Source organism: Globicephala melas, chromosome 15 (genome assembly GCF_963455315.2).
Source record: "Globicephala melas chromosome 15, mGloMel1.2, whole genome shotgun sequence".
Taxonomy (NCBI): Eukaryota; Metazoa; Chordata; class Mammalia; order Artiodactyla; family Delphinidae; genus Globicephala; species Globicephala melas.
In genome coordinates, this window is record NC_083328.1 from 58,595,593 (window position 1) to 58,615,664 (window position 20,072).

Genomic DNA, 20,072 nt, shown 5'->3' on the forward strand with positions numbered 1-20,072 from the left:
TTTCAATGTCTTGCCGGAACACTTCCTCATGGCTTCTTCCTTAATGACGTTGCCAGCTTTGTGATCTTCCACAGATGCTGCCTTATTTAACTGGCCCTAGCGATGGGCATTTGGGGATTTCTAGATTTCTCTATTATAAGAAACACGGTGGGCCCTGAGACCTCACTGCCTACTTGTTTATTTTCTTGTAACAAATTCCTACAAGAGGAAATGCTGGGTCACAAGGTACAGCCTTTTTTTTTTTTGCGGTACGCAGGCCTCTCACTGTTGTGGCCTCTCCTGTTGCGGAGCACAGGCTCCGCACGCGCAGGCCCAGCGGCCATGGCTCACGGGCCCAGCCGCTCCGCAGCATGTGGGATCTTCCCAGACCGGGGCACGAACCCGTGTCCCCTGCATCGGCAGGCGGACTCTCAAGCACTGCGCCACCAGGGAAGCCCAGGTACGGCCATTTTTTAAGACCCATCAAACTGCCCTCAGTGAGTTCAGCAGGACTGGTTGTCCAATCCAAATCCGATTTCCTCAAGGCCAAGAAGTCTTGGTTCACCACCCTCTCAACAGGAGCTGTGAGCCCCTAACCCCACCTCCACATCCAGACTACGGCCAAAGCCCTCCTCTGAGCCTGGTGACCTAGGGGCAGGCTGAGTCAGCCGCAGGTCCTTACCTGGGCCCATCCCAGTCCTGGGTGAGTCAGCTGACCAGGGAGCAGGAACCCAGCTGGGACAAGGGCCGCCACCTTCCAGGGAGGGGACCAGACTCCATCAGCAGTGGCTAGACAAGGACGAGCAGCAGCACCTGGCCTGCAGGTAAGAGTGGGGCAAGGGGCCCCTAGAGGTGGGCACAGGGATAAGGGAGACCTGCTCTCACCTGTCTTCTTCCCTCCCTGTCCTGACCCTTCTGGGACTTCCAGGCCTTTTTCTCTCAAAGTGCTTTTCTCTGGCAGTGAAATGTGAACTGGGGCTTCCTCTTCTGAGCCCAGCCCTGGGCCAGGTTCAAGGGCTGGGTGATACTTATCCAGACATCACAAGGGCTCCAGGCTCCTCCTCACTGCCTGAGTCAGTTCTCACGGAGATGGGACCCACACTTTGCTCCTTGAAATGGGCCCCTAGAAAGCCAAAGAGCAACTCCCACAGGGAACTGAGTGGGGGCCTCAGTTTCTGTCACTTACTTCTCTGCCTGAAGCTGTTTCCATTAACAAGCTCCCTACCACGGCAAGGAGAACCTGCTGGGGGAACTGGGCCAGTGGCCTGATCTGAACACTGGTTTCCTCCTGCGGGAACTCCCATGCAATCAGGGGAACTGAATGAGGCAATGGATATAAAGGGCTGGAACATGCCCTCCACACAGCAAGCCTCAGAAAATGGTGCTTAAGATGGGGCTGCCGTGTGCTGGGCCAGCACTGCACTGGCTGCCATACATACGGTGGCCCCAACTACTAACAACTGCACCACCATCACTTCTCGCCTGGGCTCCCTGTCCACCCGTGCCCCCTAATCTATCCTCCAGATGAAAGTCAGACCATGTCACTCTGCTGCTCAGAATTCTCCAGGGGCTCCCATCTCATCAGAGTAAATGCCAAGCCCTCGGCATGACCCACTAGACAGGACCTAGTCCCTCTCGCTACCTCTCCAGTCTCCTCTCCTACTACTTCCCTTATGAACAACTGACTTCAGTCTCACTGGTCAGATGTTCCCTAAACAGAGGGCAGTGCCTTGCCCTCAGCCTCAATGCTTCTCCCTCCCCACTTAGGCTTTTACTCAAAAGCCACCTGTCACCCCACCCACCCACCCGCTGGCAGTGAGGCTCTTCCGCACCTCCAGGCTCTACCCTCCACTCTGCTTTATCTTTCTTCCCATCTCTTCCCACCACCTAACGTGACATAAGCACTTATTTAATCCAGCTACAAAGTGACACTCAAGGACAGATTTTTCTTTTGTTCCCTGCCTTATTACTGGTACTTAGAACAGTACTGGGACTTAGGTGCCCAGTAAATGTACTGAATGGACAATAGCTAACGATTACTGCATGCCCTTTATGTACTAGTGCTTTCTATACGTATCTCTTTTATTTAAGAATCTTTTAATTAATCTCCACAATAACTCTGTGATGCAAGTATTGTTACCCATATTGCAAAGGAATGAATGACATGCCGAAGGGACTTGTCCATGCTTGCTCTCCCAAGTCAGAGGCAGCAGTCTGAAGCCATCCTGCCTGCCTCCAAGGTCCTTGGCTTCACTCTGCCTCTCCTGCGCCTGGGTTCAGGAGTGTCCGCACTCCTTGAAGAAGTCCACAGCTTTTCTCCAGCAGGTAGTACAGCCTGAGAGAAGGAGGGGAGTATATGCTGGTGGCTTAGCAACAGCCTCTTCCTTTCCAACTCACCACGTCCCTGGGCTAATTTGGCCTTCCAGGAGCTGTTCCTCTGACACTCTAACCCACGCTTCCCTCCCGCACGCTGTCTTCTGAAGGATGGATGAGTTGTCCACGGGAACAAGTGGGCGTCCCATAGTTTCAGCTCTTTGGAACAAAGTGTTCCAAAGGAGTGTTCTCCTTCCGAAGTCCAAAGATGGGGGCTGGCGACCCCTTTTCAGCCCTGCTGGTCTCTGAGGACCTGATTGCTGCTTTGTTGTGGGAGTTGTTATTGCTCAGAATACAGCAGCTCAGGGATGGAAATCCTGGAAAATGCAGTGGGAGAGGAAAATTTCTCTGGGTGAGATAGGTTAGATGGGTTCCTTTCTTTTCAGAGGAGCCAGTTAATTTCGGGAAGTCATCAGCACCGAACTGAGCAAACTCTTCCATGGTCAGACCGCAGGAGCCAGCCTTTCAATCTACCTCATCAGGGCACTGTTTTCACTCCCCTTCTAGGCCAGGGTTTTTCTTCAAAGGACTTTTTGGGGCTTTCTCTTCCCCTTGGGTCTGCTTTTCTACTTCTTTAAGGAACAGTAACTGGATGCCTGCTGTGTAGCAGGCAGTGGGCACAGCACTGGGGCTTCAGAAATGAGCGACATTCCTGACCAAAGAGGGCGACAGGCAAACAAATACAGCTCAGTGGAAATCCAACCCAGGAAATGCAGAAGACCTTGCTCACAGTGGGTGCTTAATAAACAGTAGTGGAATGAATGATGAAGAGGCAAATATGAGATTCTGTGGTCTAGAGAAGGGAGGCTTGCCTAACGCTGTGTTTGGTTTTGGGGATTTGGGGGGAAAAGAAGAGGGGTTCACTAGATGAACAAGGTGGTGGTGGCTGGGGGGAGGTGTGAATGGCATTCAAGACAGAGGGAACAGCACCTGTAAAAGCACAGAGGCATGAACTAGCAGGGTGAGTTTGGAATTAATGAAACGCAGGGTGAGTGTGCAAGAGTGAGGAGGTCACCAGGAGTCAGTGGAGAAGGTACCAGGAGTCACATCATAGAGATTGGAATATCAAGTTGAAGTCTCATATTTTCTCCTGAGGGCAAGAGCTGGGTATGGCTGGAGAGCAGGAGCTAAGGATAACTCCCAGATTTCTGGCTCAGACCGTGAGGTGCATTTGGTGGTGTCACTGTAGAGGGGCAGCAAAGCTGGGGAAAAATGAATTCAATTTGAATAAACTGCAGGAGGTAGTAAAGATCTGGAAGGCAGCTGGACTCTTGAGCCTGGGCCTCCCTATCCCTGGAGTAACATACTGCACTCTCACCCTGCTGAACCTCCATCCTTCACGGTCCACTAGGCGTCTCCTACCTTCCTCCAGGCCTTCCCCGTTGCCCTAGACTTTTATCCTGCACCCCGCAAACCCAACTGCCTCAATCTCTAAAAATGTGGAGTGGGTCCATTGTTGCTGTGGAAAGTGATCTGCCTGGCCGAGCCCAAGACCTCTACCCTGAGGGGCAGGCACTCAGTCATTCTTGGGTGGGATCCCAGAGTAAATCTTCGTGGAGTGGGGCGGGGCACGTGCAGCTCAGCACTAGGACTGGAAGTCAGGGCCGGGCAAGAAACCTGGGATGGTGGGAAGGACGGTGAAGTCACAACGGTAGGGCATACTCGGGGATCCGAGGAGCTTCCGAAATCCTAGGGAGCGAGGGAGCTTCCTCTTCGTTATGAGCAACAGGCAGCCCGGAGCGCAGGCGTGTCAACTTTGCCCTCCTCCCTCCCACAGCTGCCTTAGAACGGAATCTTATCAGCCAGCAGGGGGCGGCTCAACCGCACCCTCGCCCCTTCGGGAAGCCGTTAATGGACCAGGGGTCGGGGGCGTGGGGAGGCGAAGGGACACTCGCCCCTTTAAAGCGCGATTTGATCCGCGTAGACTCCAGGCGCGTAAAGAGCGGACGCAGACCCTGACCGAGACTTCCTATCTCTTACTCTGCTGCTTTACCTGTTTGTGTGTGTGTGTGCATGTGGGCGCCAGCCACGAGCGCCTGGAAAAAGCAAGAAGCCGGGTGAGTTTAGCCGGCCAGCAACCCGCGGGGCAAGGAGACCGCCATTTGCCACCCCGCAATCGCAGGATACCCTGGGAAGCGCCCGTAGCCACGCGCAGCCCCGTGTGGGTGACACGCACGCGCCCTAGCGATTCCAGCGCGTTCTGGTGGCTTGGCGGGGTTTCTGCGCAGGCGCTGTAACCCATAGCAACCAGGGGAGGTCGCCTCAGGCGGAGTTTGGAGCTACCGGAGCGTCAGGGTGGGGAGTCGTTTGAAGAGCTTTGATCCAAGATCGTTGGCCAGATTGGGAAACTGAGGCCTGGGGTGAAGAACAGACCCTAGGAACCGTTGGGGCTTTCTCCAGTGCCCGAGTGCTCGGAGTTTTGTGCCTGGCTGCATTCAAAAAGCGGGAAATTGAGGCTGAGGGAGGGGGCGGGTTCGTCTTGAGTGGTGGTTCAGTGTCCCCCCATCCCGGGTTAAAAAAAAATAAACGTGATGCCCTCTCTGTACTATAAAGGAGAAATGAGAGCAATGAAAGTAATTTATAATAAACGAATATGCCCTTCACTATGTAAGAGCTCAGACTGGATGACACCTGGTCACGTCTGTACCTAACTTAAAATGAGAAAGTTTGGATTTAATAGATAGTATTCAACTAAATTTTGCCAAAGTTTACATTCATCATCTTTTGTTTGTTTGGCTGTGTGGGGTATTAGTTCCCCGACCAGGGATGGAACCTTCTTTCCCTGGGTTGGAAGGCAGATTCTTTACCACTGGACCACCAGGGAAGTCTCTCTATGTGGCATCTTGAGTCGAAGGTTAAATGTATTTGTATACAGGCGTGCCATCACTGTGACAGCTACAAACGCAGGCACACATGGGTGCGTTCTGGTGACTCACCTGTGCTCAAAAGGATTGACAGTGATTTTCCACAATGGTGAACAAAACAATAACTTCCTCGGTTAAGCTGGTGTATACATTTCTGGATAATATATTGTATATTAAAGCCAGGGAAAGTTGCATTGTATTTGTATATAAAACAGGTTATAAACAGGTTTTTTGCCTCCATGAAGGTTTGGCAGGGTATTGGAAAGTTGTGCAGGACAGCTTTGTTGGGGTGAGCTGTTCTGTGCATTACAGGGGGTCTGGGTCTCTACTCCCTGCTTCCTGAATGCTAGTAGTGTCCCCTCAGTCATGTGACACCCAAAAATGCCCCCACAAATTTCCAATCTGTTCCTTGGAAAACCACTGATTTATTCAGTCGAATAGCAATTTTTGCCGGCATCCATGTGCTGGGTGCTGCTTTGGTGGGGAGGCATAGGGTGGTGAACAGGACACAGTCCCCACCCTTCCGAGTTGGGGTGCGGTATGAGGAAATACCCAGATAGTAATCATACAATATGATAAATAACTTGACAGTAGGGGCGATACAAGTCAGTTTGGGAACACATGAAGACCCGGCCAACTAGCAGGGGGTCCCATGGTCTGAAAAAGCCAACCAGAGAAGAAACATTTGAGCTGAGCCTTGAAAGAGCACCGTGCAGAGAAGGGTGGTGTGCCAAGCAGAGGGATCAGCATGACTGAAACAGATCCAGTGTTGCTAGCACGCAGTGGACACTCCAGTGTTGTGAATGAGTAGATGGATGACTGAATGAGACATGCATATTTGCTGGCAGGGAGCCATTCCCCACTATATCATGAACCGCTAAACCTGCCTCTTGATTCCACCCAGAGCCCAAACCTTAGTTGAGACCCAGAGTAGGTGGCAATGGTGAAAGGGTCCCAGACACAGAGGAAGGGTTGTGTGGTCTTAGCCTGGGAGTGATTTCCAAGAAGTAGATCTCTGATTCTGCTCTCCCAGAGGGCAGCTGCTAAAAATATAACCGGCTCTGCTGCTTTAGTGTTTGAAAAAGCAGGGCAGGGGTGCCTCATTTTCACACCTGTCGTTCATGTGTGATCCTGGTAGCAGGGCATGTTTTTGGCAGATGGTACCTCCTGAGGACTGTCCCGAGATAAAAGTTTCCCAGAGTGTGTGCACAGTGGAGAAGACCACAGACGAAGGGGTCTCTTCCCCCAGCTGATTTAAAGGAGGTCAGGGCCAGTCTCTCTCACCCCCTAGGACAATCCCTGTCCTCTTGAGATGATCATTCCTGCCCCAAAGGCTAAGGCAAAGATCTGCAGCTGCCTGCCTGCAGGAGCCAAGCAGGCAGCGTAAGTCAGCTGGATGGGCACTTCGGGAAGCAAGGAGGTGCGTGCAGCCCCATGTTATGGCAGGCTGCGACTTGGGCCTGGCTGACTGTTGCCGTGTATGATTCCTGCTCTTGCATTGCCAAATAGTGTGATTTTTCTTTTCTGTACAAGTTAGAAGTGAAGAATTTTATATCTCCAGATTTTAAAATGTTGGCACTAATTCAAATGAAAACAAAAAAACAAGTCTGCGAGAGGCGAACAAAACCTGTTTGGGACCTCTCATCCTTGTTTCCATCCTAGGAAGGTGCATGTCCATAGGACATCAGAGCTTTACTTTACAAGGAGAAAAGTGGAAGCCCAGGCAGAATGCATTGCTTCTGGAAATATTATTGCGTTGGTGTCCGTGCTAGGGGCTAGGAGTTCCATAGCAAATTAGAAGGTCCAGTTCCTGCCCTTCTGGAACTCCCAATAGGTAGACAAAGAGGCAACTACAGGAGTAGTGAGTGATCAACAGAATAGGAACATGAGTTGCGTGAGGAGGGGGGTTTGGGGGCGGGGGGAGCACAAATCAAGGCAAGCTTCCGAAACGAAGAGCCCTCTGGTCTGGGACTTGAAAATAACTGGGAGTTAGCTAGGCAGGGAGTGGAGGGGGTAGAAACGTATTCCAAATAGAGGGAACAATAATACATGCAAAGGCCTGGGGACATGAGAAAATTCGATTAATTCGAGGATCTGAAAGCAGCTCATTATGGCTGAAGCTGAGGGTGGGGGCTGGGAGAAGGACGTGTGGAAAGAAAGAAAGCAGGAGAGGGCTTCCCGGGTGGCACAGTGGTTGAGAATCTGCCTGCTAATGCAGGGGACACGGGTTCGAGCCCTGGTCTGGGAGGATCCCACATGCCGCGGAGCAGCTAGGCCCGTGAGCCACAACTACTGAGCCTGCGCGTCTGGAGCCTGTGCTCCGCAACAAGAGGCCGTGATAGTGAGAGGCCCGCGCACCGCGAAGAAGAGTGGCCCCCGCTTCCCACAACTAGAGAAAGCCCTCGCACAAAAACAAAGACCCAACACAGCAAAAATAAATAAATTAAACTCCGACCCCCAACATCTTCTTTAAAAAAAAAACAAAAAAGAAAGCAGGAGAATTAGGCAGGGGGGTGCAAGCAAATGTCTATAGGGTCTCAGTGCCTGTGAGTAAAGCGGTCTTGATGTAAGAGACCGCAGAGGCTGGTGGGGTCTGGGACGCCCGGGAGTCAGCTGCGACTCAGCTGTAGCCACTCAGCAGCGGTCCAGGGTTGCCAGAATGTTGTGTTTTTCAGGAGCAATGTGAAGTTAGATTATTAAAAGCAGCGTCTTGGACTTCCCTGGTGGAGCAGTGGTTGGGAATCTGCCTGCCAATGCAGGGGACATGGGTTCGAGCCCTGGTCCAGGAAGATCCCACAGGCCTCGAAGCAACTAAGCCCGTGTACCACAACTACTGAGCCTGCGCTCTAGAGCCCCTGAGCCACAACTACGGAGCCTGCGTGCCTAGAGCCCGTGCTCTGCAACAAGAGAAGCCACCGCAATGAGAAGCCTGCGCACCACAATGAAAAGTAGGCCCCACTCGCTGCAACTAGAGAAAGCCCGCGTGCAGCAATGAAGACCCAACACAGCCAAAAATAAAATTAATTAATTTAAAAAAAAAAGCAGCGTCTTGAGTTATGCATTTAGGGGGCTAGTTTGAATGTATAAAGCACTTGGCAACAGATTTTTTTTTAAAACATCTTTATTGGAGTATAATTGCTTTACAATGTTTGCATCTGGCCTTTGAGCCACCAGTTCCAATCTTTGGAGGAATCGTAAAGGGAATGTGGGCTTGATTCTGAGAGTGTGGAGCCACTGGGGGTTTTCAGCAGCGCGTGACATTCCAGGCTCATGCAGAAAGGGCCTGGCGGCTGGAGAACAACAATAGAGGAGCTAGGACTCATTGGAGATGTTGTGGTACCTGCAGAAGGGCGGGGAGATGGTGGAGGTCTGCAGACAGCATGGGGATTAGGGATGGGATGTGGGAGAGATGGGATTTGACGGCAGATTAGGAGGGATGGGGGAGGTCGTTGGGGAGTGTTAAGGTTGATACAAGGGTCAAGGCAGCAGGTACAGAGGAAGGATGAGGAACAGTGATGGATGAAGATGACCTTAGCCCCTGTGGGTCACTCAGGGGAGATGCCCAGAGGATCTGGACCTGGTCCAGAGAATGTGGGCCCAGTGGGGTGAATAGGACACCCCTTGACCCCAAGGAACTGCAGTTCAGGTGGGAAGACAGACTGAGGACGATTGAAGAGTCCAGGGCCGGAGGCTGGCCCAGAGTCTCTTCTGAGGGCAGGGCCCTTGGGAGCAGCAGTGACCTCATTGTCTGAGAAGCCAGGGTGGGAGGGCGGGGCAGAGACATCCAGCTAGTGACGACTGGCCCAACAAAGGCCCGGAGACGTGACAGAGACAATGTGTTAGTGGGTAAACGGAAAAGAATCCAGAAAGACAAACTGCTCCTTCCTCACATTTCAACTAGGAAGGAAATAAAGCATTTCTGTGAGGTAATTTCTTTGAATTTCTTTTGGTACCTTGCTCCGAGGTCCCTGGTTCTCCTCTGGACAGGTAGAAGGCGTTCAGTAAATGTTTATCGTGCTTCCCCCCATTTCCTTCTCCCTCTGGAGTAATACTCTACTGAGTGTATAAATTCTGCTACAGTTTGTGTGCATGTTTTTAAGAGTTGCCTTTGGTCTTACCTCACTGTGGTCAAGATCAGGAGTCACCAGTGAGACCGGAAGTGGCTGGTATGCAGTAGGAGCTCAAATGCCCAGAGATGGAGAGGCCTGTGGGGGCTGGGGAGGACTTCTAAAGCGCCTGCTGCCTTTCTGTTGTAATATTAAGTCCCCGCCCACTTGACACTGGACTGAACCCTGCGCAGTTGTGGGATGATGCTGTGCAAACCCCTGACGGTGGCCGGGTATACAGCAGGTACTCACTACCCACCAGCTGGACTGGATCTAGGTCTTGAGTGATCAGACCTCATAAGCCTGTCTGACCTTTGAAACAGGACAGGGAAGGACGTGGCCCCCAATCCTGCTTTGCCTGGTCAGCATGTGCTAGGTGACCCTGGGTCTCAGGTTCTAAAGCCCAGAGTCAGCTGAACATGGTGGGATGGGATTTTTGCGGGGTTGAGAGCACAGGCTTGGGAACCAAACAGACTTTGGGTCAAATCCCAGCTCCCCCATCTCTAAAATGGGGATAATAATACCTTTGTGACATCTTTCTCGTCCTGAGAGTGCTGAGTGGCACATGTCCGTGCCTCCTCTCAGCCCTCAGCCCTCCTCACCCTCTGTTCCCTGCAGCGTGTTCCAAAGAGCAGCCATGTCCACCCTGTACCCATCTCTGGAGGACCTGAAGGTGGACCAAGCCATGCAGGTAAAGTGCCAGGCTACCAGCCTGGGGTCCCCTGACGGGGCCTTCTGGATTGTGCCAGGGTAGCTAAGGGAGGCTTGTCTTGGGTCAAGTGCTGGGGACCCCTGGGAGTTCCTGACTGGCCCCAGGGCATGCAGGTCCCCACTGCAGGGCCTGCTGGGCAGAGCAGGTGTCCAGAGGCCAAGGCAATGGAATTACAGCAGGTGGAGAAGACCAAGCAGCTGCAGACCGGCCGTCTGGTGCCTGCTCTATCCCAGTGCTTCCTGCATCCGGGTTCGTGTAGAACCCGTGCTCTAGGACAAGCTTCCAGAGTAAACCCCCGTGGTCGTGGCGTTTGGCCTACTCGGCCCCCAGAAGCCCTTTTCTCCTTCCGTCCCACATGAGGTCCTAGTGGGTTTTGAGAACTGGGGGCTTTTTGACTGAAAATCTGCCTTGGCTGCCTCAGGTAGTAAACGAGTTGTGACATTTGGTGGGTCGCGGGCCCCTGGGAGAACCTCCTTCCAGAAGCGTGGACATCTGCAGACGCCATATTTACTCCAAGGGTCATGGACACCCCCCCTCAGGCCGCCAGCATACCTAATGCCCTGAGCCCCAGCCTCAGGGAGCCCCAGGCCTCAAGGGCTCTGGGGCTCATGGCCACAGCTGACTGGCACTCCCCATCCATCCCCAGGCCGAGGCCAGAGCCGTATCCAGGATGCCCGCCCTGCCGGGGCAGGGAACAGACTCCCAGCCTTCAGGTGAGTGAGTGGGCTGGGGTTCTCCTGCCTCAGAGTGACCTCTGCTGGACATTTCCGAGAGCCTGCGTCCTTCCTGCCGCTGAGCCGTGGGCACTATGCAGGTTGACCCTCCCTAGAACCCCCCCTTTGAGGGGGACACTGAGAAACCTGCAGCTTTGTGAGGCCACTGACTGCCCTGACTTGGGGCCACCAAGGAAGGCTGAATGTGGAGACCAGGACGTGTGTGGTGGCCCTGGAGCTGCTCGTGGCCGTCTTGATTCAGGCCCCGTGGTAGCAAACTTGAACTCAGGCCCAGCTCTTCTCCTCCTCACCATACAGTTCCCCAGCGCTGCCCTCGGGTCTGGCCGGTGCCAAATAAAATCAGTTAAATTGAACACCAAAGTGATACATGAGGTACTCAGCGTCCCAGGCTGCTCCTGGAGAAAGCAGACCGTCTGAGGGGAGGACCCACAGTGCCAGTGAGCGTTCCTGGGAGTGCAGAGCCAACTCAGGGGTATAGTGCATTCTTGGGAGTAAACAGCATCCCCAGGCCCTGTTTCTTAATAAAAATGAGTGACCACCTGGGAGCCAGGCAGGTGTGGCTAATCTCAGGCCCGGAGTAACACCTTTCTTCTTCCTTCCTTCCCTTCCCATCAGTTTTGTACCCAAACCTGGCGGAATTGGAAGGTTATATTGGTCTTTCGTTCTCCAGCCACGAAGTCCAGCAGAACCTGCCTCAGATTCCAGAAGGTGCCAGTGTAGGTATTTGTCTCTTGCCTGATGGGCCCTCCTTCTTGGTCTTACCATTTAAACAGACTTGAATCTCCTCTTTCCCCAGCGTTGCTGCGCCTCTGTTGTTTTTTTTGCGGTACGCGGGCCTCTCACTGTTGTGGCCTCTCCCGTTGCAGAGCACAGGCTCCGGACGCGCAGGCTCAGCGGCCGTGGCTCACGGGCCCAGCCGCTCCGCGGCATGTGGGATCTTCCTGGACCGGGGCACGAACCCGTGTCCCCTGCATCGGCAGGCGGACTCTCAACCACTGCGCCACCAGGGAAGCCCCTGCGCCTCTGTTTTTTGATGGCACTTCGTATTTTTAGCCTTCATTAAAAGTGCTGTGGGGTTTCGTGGTTTCCTGCGGGCCTTGGGGCTGAAGGGCCACTGCCTGCCCTTTGACCTCTGACCTGCTGGCCTGAGCCTGCTGGAGGAGAAGGGAGGACATTAAACCTGGCCTGAGCCTGGGTGCTTCTACTGAAGGGCTGCCTGTGACTTGACAGCAGCTGCATGGTTAGGCAGAGCCCGGTGGGAAGGGGCTTGTCATCCAGCCCCACTCCCCAAATTAAACAATAATGCTTGATTCCTGCTCCGCATGGCTTCAGGGAGCAAAGGAAATCATAACATTGAAATATTCACTCCTGAAAATGTATTCACCTATAGAATCAGTCCCAAACCCTCTCCCAATCAGCTCCAGCCTCCCCGCGGACCATCTGTCAGCTGTCCTTGTCTGCCAGCCCCTCCCTGGTCCAGTGCAAATCGATTGCACAGTGCAAATGCAAATCTTACTAAGGCCGCAGGACTTCATGAAATTGATGGAAATGAGGACGAGAACTGCCACACTGACAAATGAGGATTTCATAGGAAAAATCAGAAAGGATGAGGACATGTGGGAACCTGAGAAAAACTGGTGACACCCTGGGGTGTTTCTCCAAAATGACCCTCTTGACAGTCATGTAGGGAAGTACACACATGAAGCAAAGTAGGTCATGTTGCAGATAGCCCAATTTTAATCCATCGATTTAATCCCTCTTTGGCCCAATAATTAGGACAACCTAAATTTTGATAAAAAATGACAGATAGGGCTTCCCTGGTGGCGCAGTGGTTGAGAGTCCGCCTGCCGATGCAGGGGACGCGGGTTCATGCCCCGGTCCAGGAAGATCCCACATGCCGTGGAGCGGCTGGGCCCATGAGCCATGGCCGCTGAGCCTGCGCATCCGGAGCCTGTGCTCCGCAACGGGAGAGGCCACAACAGTGAGAGGCCCGCGTACCGCGAAAAAAAAAAAAAAAAAGACAGATAATGCATTTTTATAATTAAAATTTTTTAGTTATTTTATTTCATTTTAACTTTTTATTTTTAAGTAATCATAAATTCATAGGAAGTTGAGAAGATAGAGAAGTCCTTTGTGCTCTTCACTCAGTTTTCCCAGTGGTTCCGTTTTATGTAACTACACTATAACGTCAAAACCAGGCATTTTACATTGGTACAATGTGTGTCTGTTGTTCAATGTCATTTTATCACCTGTAACCACCGGCGCAATCAAGATAGAGAACTATGTTATCACCACAAAGGTATCTCTAGTGTTGCCCCTTCATAATCGTTCCCAGCCTCCCTCTCACCATCCGCAGCCCCTTGGCAACGACTAGCGTGTTTTTGTCCCTATAATTTTGCCATTTCAGAAGGTTATGTAAGTGGAATCACGCGGTGTGTGACTTTTTCAGATGGACTCTTTCCACTCAGCATCATGCCCTGGAGATCCTTCGAGGCTGTTGCCTGTATCAACAGTTCATTCCTTTTTATCGCTGGGTTGTGTTCCATGGTGTGTCTGTACCCCCAGTTTGTTTAACCTCTTGAGGGACATTTTAGTTGTTTCCAGTTTTTGTCTATTATAAACTAAGCTATTACGGATGTGTACAGCTTTTTGTACGGATATAAGTTTTTGTTTCTCTGGGATAAACACCCAGGAGTGCAATTCCTAGGTAGTGTTATAACTGTATGGTTAATTCTTTAAAAAAGGAAGTGCCAAGCTATTTCCAGAATGGCTGTGCTATTTTATTTTCCTGCCAGCAATGCATGAGTGTTTTCAGTTTCTTCACATCCTTGCCAGCATTTGGTATTATCACTGTTTTAAATTTTAATCATTATGGTAGGTGTGTAGCATCGATTTATCATTGTCTTAATTTGCATTTCCCTAACGCTAGTGATGCTGAACATCTTTTCATGTGCTCAGTTACCAGCTGTATATTCTTTTCGGTAAAATGTTTCTTCATATCTTTTGCACATTTTCTAAATGGATTGTGTTTTTAAGTCAACTTTTGAGACTTTATTCTAGAGTCCTTTGTCAGATATTTGATTTGTAAATATTTTCTCCCACTGTGTAGCTTCTCCTTTCATCGTATTAAAAGGGTTTCTTGCAGAGCAAAAAGTCTTTAATTTTGATGAGGTCCAATTTATTGATTGTTTTCTTTTGTGGATTATGCTTTAGTGTCCTAAGAAATTTCACTGAGCCCTAGGTCCTAAAGATTTTCCCTTTTACTTCTAAAACTGCTATAGTTTTATGTTTAAATTTATGGTTGAATTTGAGTTAATTGCTGTATAACCTGTGGAGTCCGTGCTCACATTTTGCCCACGGATGTTCAGTTGCTCCCTCACCATTTGTTGAAAAGACTCTTCTTTCTCCAGTGAATTGCTCTTGCACCTCTGTTAAGAAGCAGTTGCCCCTCCTTGTGTGAGGCTATTTCTGGATTCTCTCTTCTGCTCCATGATCCATGTGTCTGTTGCTCCCCAATACAACACTGTCTTAATTACTGTAGCGATATAATAAATCTGGAAATTTGATAGAGTGATTAATCCTGTTTTATTCTTTTTATCAGAGTAGTTTTAGCTATTCTAGTTCCTTTGTCTTTTCATATAAAGTTTAGACTAACCTTGCATGTATCTACAAAACATCTTGTAGAGATTGTGATAAGAATTGCATTAAATCTGTACATCAATCTGGCGACAGTTGACAGCTTTACTATGTATTCCCAATCCATGAATACAGAATATCTCTCTATTTATTTAGATCTTCTTTGATATCTTTTATCAGTGTTTTTTTCATTTCCAGCATACAATTCCTGCATATGTTTTATTAGATTTACACCTAAGTATTTCTTTTTTTTTTTGAGTGATTGTAAGTGGTATTGTATTTTTAATTTTAGCTTCCACATGTTCATTGTTAGTATTTAGAAGTACAATTGATTTTTTGGTATATGTTGGTCTTGTATCCTGTGACCTTGTTGAACTCACTTATGAGTTCTAGGAGTTTACTTGTAGATTCCCTGGAATTTTCTAGTGAAGTATCATCTCATCTGCAAATAGAGACCATTTTATGTCTTCTTTTCCAATCTATATGCCTTTTATTTCCTTTTCTTGCCTTATTGCTCTGGCTAGTTTTTCCATTACTGTATTTAATAGTAGTGGTGAGAGTGGACATCCTGACCTTGTTCCAGATCTTAGGGGGGAAAGCACTCACTCATTTTGGTATATTTACCTTAATTTTTTTCAAGGCAGAGATCAACTTGAGCCCATTTCCCCCCATCGTTCACTATTTTCTGTGGAACTTTTAGTTTTAAGTGGATTTAAAAGGGCTCTTCTCCTGACCCCAGTTTGCCTTGGAAAACGAGGACCCCTTTCCTATTTACCTGTCCTCTCTTCTCTCCCTACTTTCCCGGCTGTTTTTCAGGGGTGTGGACTTTGACGCCCCCTAGTGGCGTCATTGAACCATGTTCCCTCTCGCCCGCACGCGGGAAAGTGTGTGAGCTGGGGTGGACTACGACCCAGGGTCCACCCCATTCTCCTTACCCCATCCCTGCTCCCACCCCGGGGACTCTTGTGGCACGAGGCCCCAGGCGCTGGCTGACCGCCTGCTCTTCTGATGTCTGCAGGCAGCGGTCTCGGGCCCCTCACCGGACCAGGTGGTGGCGCCGGTGTCCGGGAACAGCTTGGGCGTGCTGCCTGGGGAGGTCAAGCCCGGGGTGCGCGAGATCCACCTGTGCAAGGACGAGCGCGGCAAGACGGGGCTGCGGCTGCGGGCCATCGACAAGGTGGGACTGGGGGTCGAGGGGGAGAGGAAGGGCCCCGCGGAGGGCGGAGGGCGAGCCCGCGTGCTGGACAGCGCCCGCCCGCAGCCCGAGTTGCCCGCCCTCCGCGCGCCTCCGGGGTTCTGGCCGCCTCGTCCACCAGCGGGAGAGGAGGCAGAGCGGGGAGCCCCATCCACAGTAAGGAAGGGGCTGCGCGGGCTGGGAGCCGAGGCCCACCTGACCCCTAGGCCAGGCTCTTCCTCTCAAGCCCCTCCTACAAGGCCCGAGGGCTGGCTCTGGGCTGCGCCAGGGATCCTGTACCTGCCCCTCCGTGGGCTCCTTGCCTCCTTGCCCCCCAGTCAAAGGGATCTGGCTTCTGGGCGGCTGTCTGCAGACAGTGGAAGCCGGGGGCCCTGGATGCCAGTGTGAGAGGCCTTGTAGTCCAGTGGTTGGGGGTGCAGCCTCCAGTTGGGGTTGAATTCCTGACTCCGTTGCTTCCTAGCTGTGTGGCCCGGAGTGTTTCCTCGCCAGGAAAATGGGGTTGCCCTTGTCTGCTGCGCAGAGCTGCAGTCCCAGTGCCCTGCAGGCTCTGGGAGGATCCGGAGGCAAACAGCAGCTTGGAGGAGGGAGCTGGGCTCATGGTGGGCCGGGAGAGCTGACTGTGGGGACCGCCTCCCGCAGGGGCTCTTTGTGCAGCTGGTCCAGGCCAACACCCCCGCGTCCCTGGTGGGGCTGCGCTTTGGGGACCAGATCCTGCAGATTGATGGGCGCAACTGTGTCGGGTGGAGCACAGACAAAGCCCACCGGGTGGTGAAGAAGGCGTCGGCTGAGAAGATTGTCATGGTTGTCCGGGACAGGTGAGTAGCTGGGTCCCAGGAGCCTCTCTGTCCACCCCCAGCCACGCCCCAGGCCCAGCTCACTGTCCATCCCTGCCAGGCCATTCCAGCGGACCGTCACCATGCACAAGGACAGCACAGGCCATATCGGCTTCGTCATCAAGAAGGGGAAGATCATCTCTTTGGTCAAAGGGAGTTCTGCAGCCCGCAACGGGCTCCTCATCAACCACTACGTGTGCGAGGTGAACGGGCAGAACGTCATTGGGCTGAAGGTAAGCTAGGCAGAGCAGCGGCTCTGTCCTGGGACGTCAGGGGCTGGGACACTCCAGGTGGTGGGCAGGTTCGTGTCTGCGGGTGGGCTGCTGCCCCCACCCCAGCCTCAGTTCCTCATCCTAAGCCTGCTACAGGGATTCAATGTGACAAGGTACACAGAGCTTCGAGCACAGTGCATGCACAAAGTAATTGCTCAGTAAATATAAGCTATTGTTACTTACACGTGGAGGCCAGAGGTGTGACAGGGAGCTGGGGGGTGGGGGTGGGGGTGGTTAATGACCTGTGTAAGGACGTAGGTGCCCAGGTGTCTCCTGGCTGCATGGACACCTCCCTACTCTGTGCGGCACTTCTGTTTGTATCCTGGATCTTGCTCAGTAATAGGAATATTTTAGAAAATTGCTCTTCAGAAGTCCATTTCTGACCTCTTTTTTTTGCCTTCCCAAGGGGGTTTGCATGGCAAGTTCTATCTTTAAATACAGAAGGAGCAAGTGGTCTAGGCCCAGTGCTGTGACCTGGACTCGGGGGTGGGTGCCTTTGGGGAATGGACCCTGGAGGAGGATGAGTCACGCCGCTTCTGGTCCCTGGATAAGTGAGAGTGGTTTATCCCGACTTGATACCACCAGGACCGAGAGTGCTTCTTAATCCCAGCTGTGATTTAGAGTGAGGGTCCCTGCCCTGCTGCAGCCAGGGCTTTGGGGCTCACAGGCAGGGCTCCCCGGGTAGAGGTGGCTTGGGCGGTGGCATCTCACTCCACAGGTGGCAGAGTCTTTTAAGCCAGTTCTCCTCCCCTTCACAAGGGCCATCACCATCGCTATTCCTGTGGCACATCTTCCTCCCTGTGCTTGACAGTCTCCCCACCTTCCCTGGAGGCTTGTCCTGCTGGCTCATGAGCACAGTGCTCAGCAAGTCCTTCCTAATGTCTGCCTGACATCCCTCCTGCTGCCTCTCTCCCCTTCCTTGGGGATCAGGCATGACGATCCAAAGGGAATCCATTGTAGCTAAAAAGCTGAGTACAGTAATACCAGCTCTGAGGGGCTGGCTCTGCTGGGTGTGAGTGGACCCACTCCTTTCAAAGCATGACAGTTCTTTGTTCTTAACTGTTCTGGAGAGCAGTCCTTCTAAGATGTGCTGCAGATTCTCTCGCACTCACTGAGGGTTCAAGGCTTCCCTATGAACTTATCAGTTATCCTACCAAACAAGGGCGTAAGGCTCTAAGGACTGGGCCTGTCCCTTTGCTGAATGGCCCCAGATAGCTATGCGTCTTGAGATCATTTATCTTCTCAAAGGTCTATTTCTACTCTGTGGCCATCACTAGTCCCACCTAGCACATCTTCTCCCATTTATCCTGGAACAGCTAAGAAAACACATACCTGGGTTAGACACCTGTGTAAAGTAAAGGTCATGGTGTCTGAGTAAGGGCCAGAGGCTCTTCCAATGGCCATAGCGTTTGTCTTTGGACTGTTTGGCACACTTTGTGTAGATGCCTTTTGTTTCTTGTTCTCCCCATGATCTGAGGGCCTCTCTTTTCACTAGTCGACAAGATGTAAGAGGAAGAAGTACCACACGGGCTCGGCTCCGGCTGACAGGAGCCCAGGGGAGAGGGTGGGGGAGCCCCTGCTGTGCCCCCACTGCACGGTTATTCTGTTTGTGCTTTGGGTCCAGAACCCGAGTGTGACGGGGTCCTGGGCAACGGCATACATGTGTGCTTGGTGAGATTCCCAGGGCTCTTTGGGGAAAGTCACGTTTGTGAGGCCCTGTTAGGTGTCAGGCCCACACAGGCCCTGGAGCTGAGGGTGGGAGGGGCACGCTCATTCTACTGACAGGGCCTCAGGTGGGAGGCCCACATTCTTGTTCATCTGAGGGGCAGCCCTGTCCCTGATGTCAGAATGTCAGTGGCATCCTTCCGCGGGGGCCGTGCTGACCTCTCCACAGAGGTGCCTTCAGAGTTTTCCCTGGCCCCTGGGGTGACCGCTCACTCACCCCTTCTCCAGGACAAAGAAGTCACGGAGATTCTGGCCACAGCCGGGAACGTCATCAACCTGGCCATCATGCCCACTGTGATCTATGCGCACATGGTCAGAAAGTAAGGCTGGTCCCCTCCTGCCCCTCCCCCCTCAGCTCCCCACCTCCTGTCCACCCAGGCTTCCTCAAGGCTCCTGCAGAGCCCAGACCAGCCCGCCCTCTGCTCTCCTGCCCTTGCCTCCCTTCACGCTAGCCAGTGGCTTCTGGTGATTTGAAGGTCTTAGACTTGGTAGTGAGGGTCCACAAGGCATGCACAGGCTTTGCGGGGATGGGGGAAGGTGCTGCCAGTGTTGGCGACTGTCCTTGTTGCTGTATCTAGATTGTCCCCAGCCCTGCTCCACCACACCATGGACCACTCCATCCCTGACATCTGAAGCCACGGGAGAGCAGCTCAGCCCTCTCACCCTCCAGCAGGAAAGGGAGAGTCCTCAGGGGACAGACTGTGGAGGCCTCTGCCTGGGGGCGGGGCTGTCTCGAGGTGGGCGTGTTCTGGGTGGGGCAACATTGGATCACATGGGCCTGTCCTTTATACACACTGGCCTCCTTGCAGCCTCAGCCTCTTAACTGGGCTAAGGCAGGGGCAGGGCCCACAGGCAGTGATTCTCTGAGCCGATTTAAATGCTGGGCACGTAGGCAGGCCGACTAAACACTTCCTAAAGTTGCAGCTGGGTCCCTTTCAAACTTTTGCCTCTACCAGTAACACATTTCCACGGTTTGAGAGAACAAATACATTTTTTTGGGAGAATTGTTTCTTTTTCCTTTAGTTGTTCTTTGTCACAAACTGTATTTAGTTATAACCCGTCACTGTCTTTGAATAAAGATTTGATTTTACATAAAATCCCTTCCTCAAAAGTAACTGAAATTCCAGAATCTTCTGTCTCATGCATGCCAGAGCTGGTTTTCTTTTAAGCAGTGGTGAGACCAAGGCCTTTGCTACATATTGCCTCTGAGAGCAGTGACTGGGCTGTGCCACCGTCACATGCCGCCGGTCCGGGGCATGGATGACTAGCGGGGGACAGTGTGGGGCCCTGGAAGGGGGCCCTGGCTTTTGCGCACCCCCTGCTCAGCGACTGCAGCTGGCTTCCGCATCTGCAGAACGGGCGTGAGGACCACTTCAAGGGTGCTGGAGAGGATGGAACACGTGCACTTACAGGGCCCCACGGGTCTGACGGGGGGCGTGGGGTGCGCCAAGTGGCCCCCTGGAGGGGAGTCAGAAGCACGCAGCTCTCTGGTTCCCTCAACCTCAGGAAAGATGTCTGCTCAGCTTTTCCCAGCATGCGTGTTATGACTCCCACGCAGGTGGGGACAGTGTGAGCCCCCTTCATCCCCCTCGCCCCCACCCCCAAAGGACACAATATAAAGAAAACAGGCCAAGGATCTTGTT

General features: G+C 52.3%; 1 protein-coding gene across 1 annotated transcript; it reads left to right on the top strand.

Annotated features, from left to right (window-relative positions):
- The first annotated feature begins 751 nt into the window (after positions 1-751).
- On the top strand, positions 752-19,539 carry SDCBP2 (syndecan binding protein 2). The gene is made up of 9 exons (XM_030831036.2): positions 752-803; positions 9,941-10,013; positions 10,681-10,747; positions 11,384-11,484; positions 15,423-15,581; positions 16,239-16,414; positions 16,494-16,665; positions 18,658-18,749; positions 19,008-19,539. The coding sequence occupies exons 2-9, from the start codon at positions 9,960-9,962 to the stop codon at positions 19,060-19,062; spliced, it is 876 nt and encodes a 291-aa protein (XP_030686896.1). The 5' UTR covers positions 752-803; positions 9,941-9,959; the 3' UTR covers positions 19,063-19,539.
- The last annotated feature ends 533 nt before the right edge of the window (positions 19,540-20,072 follow it).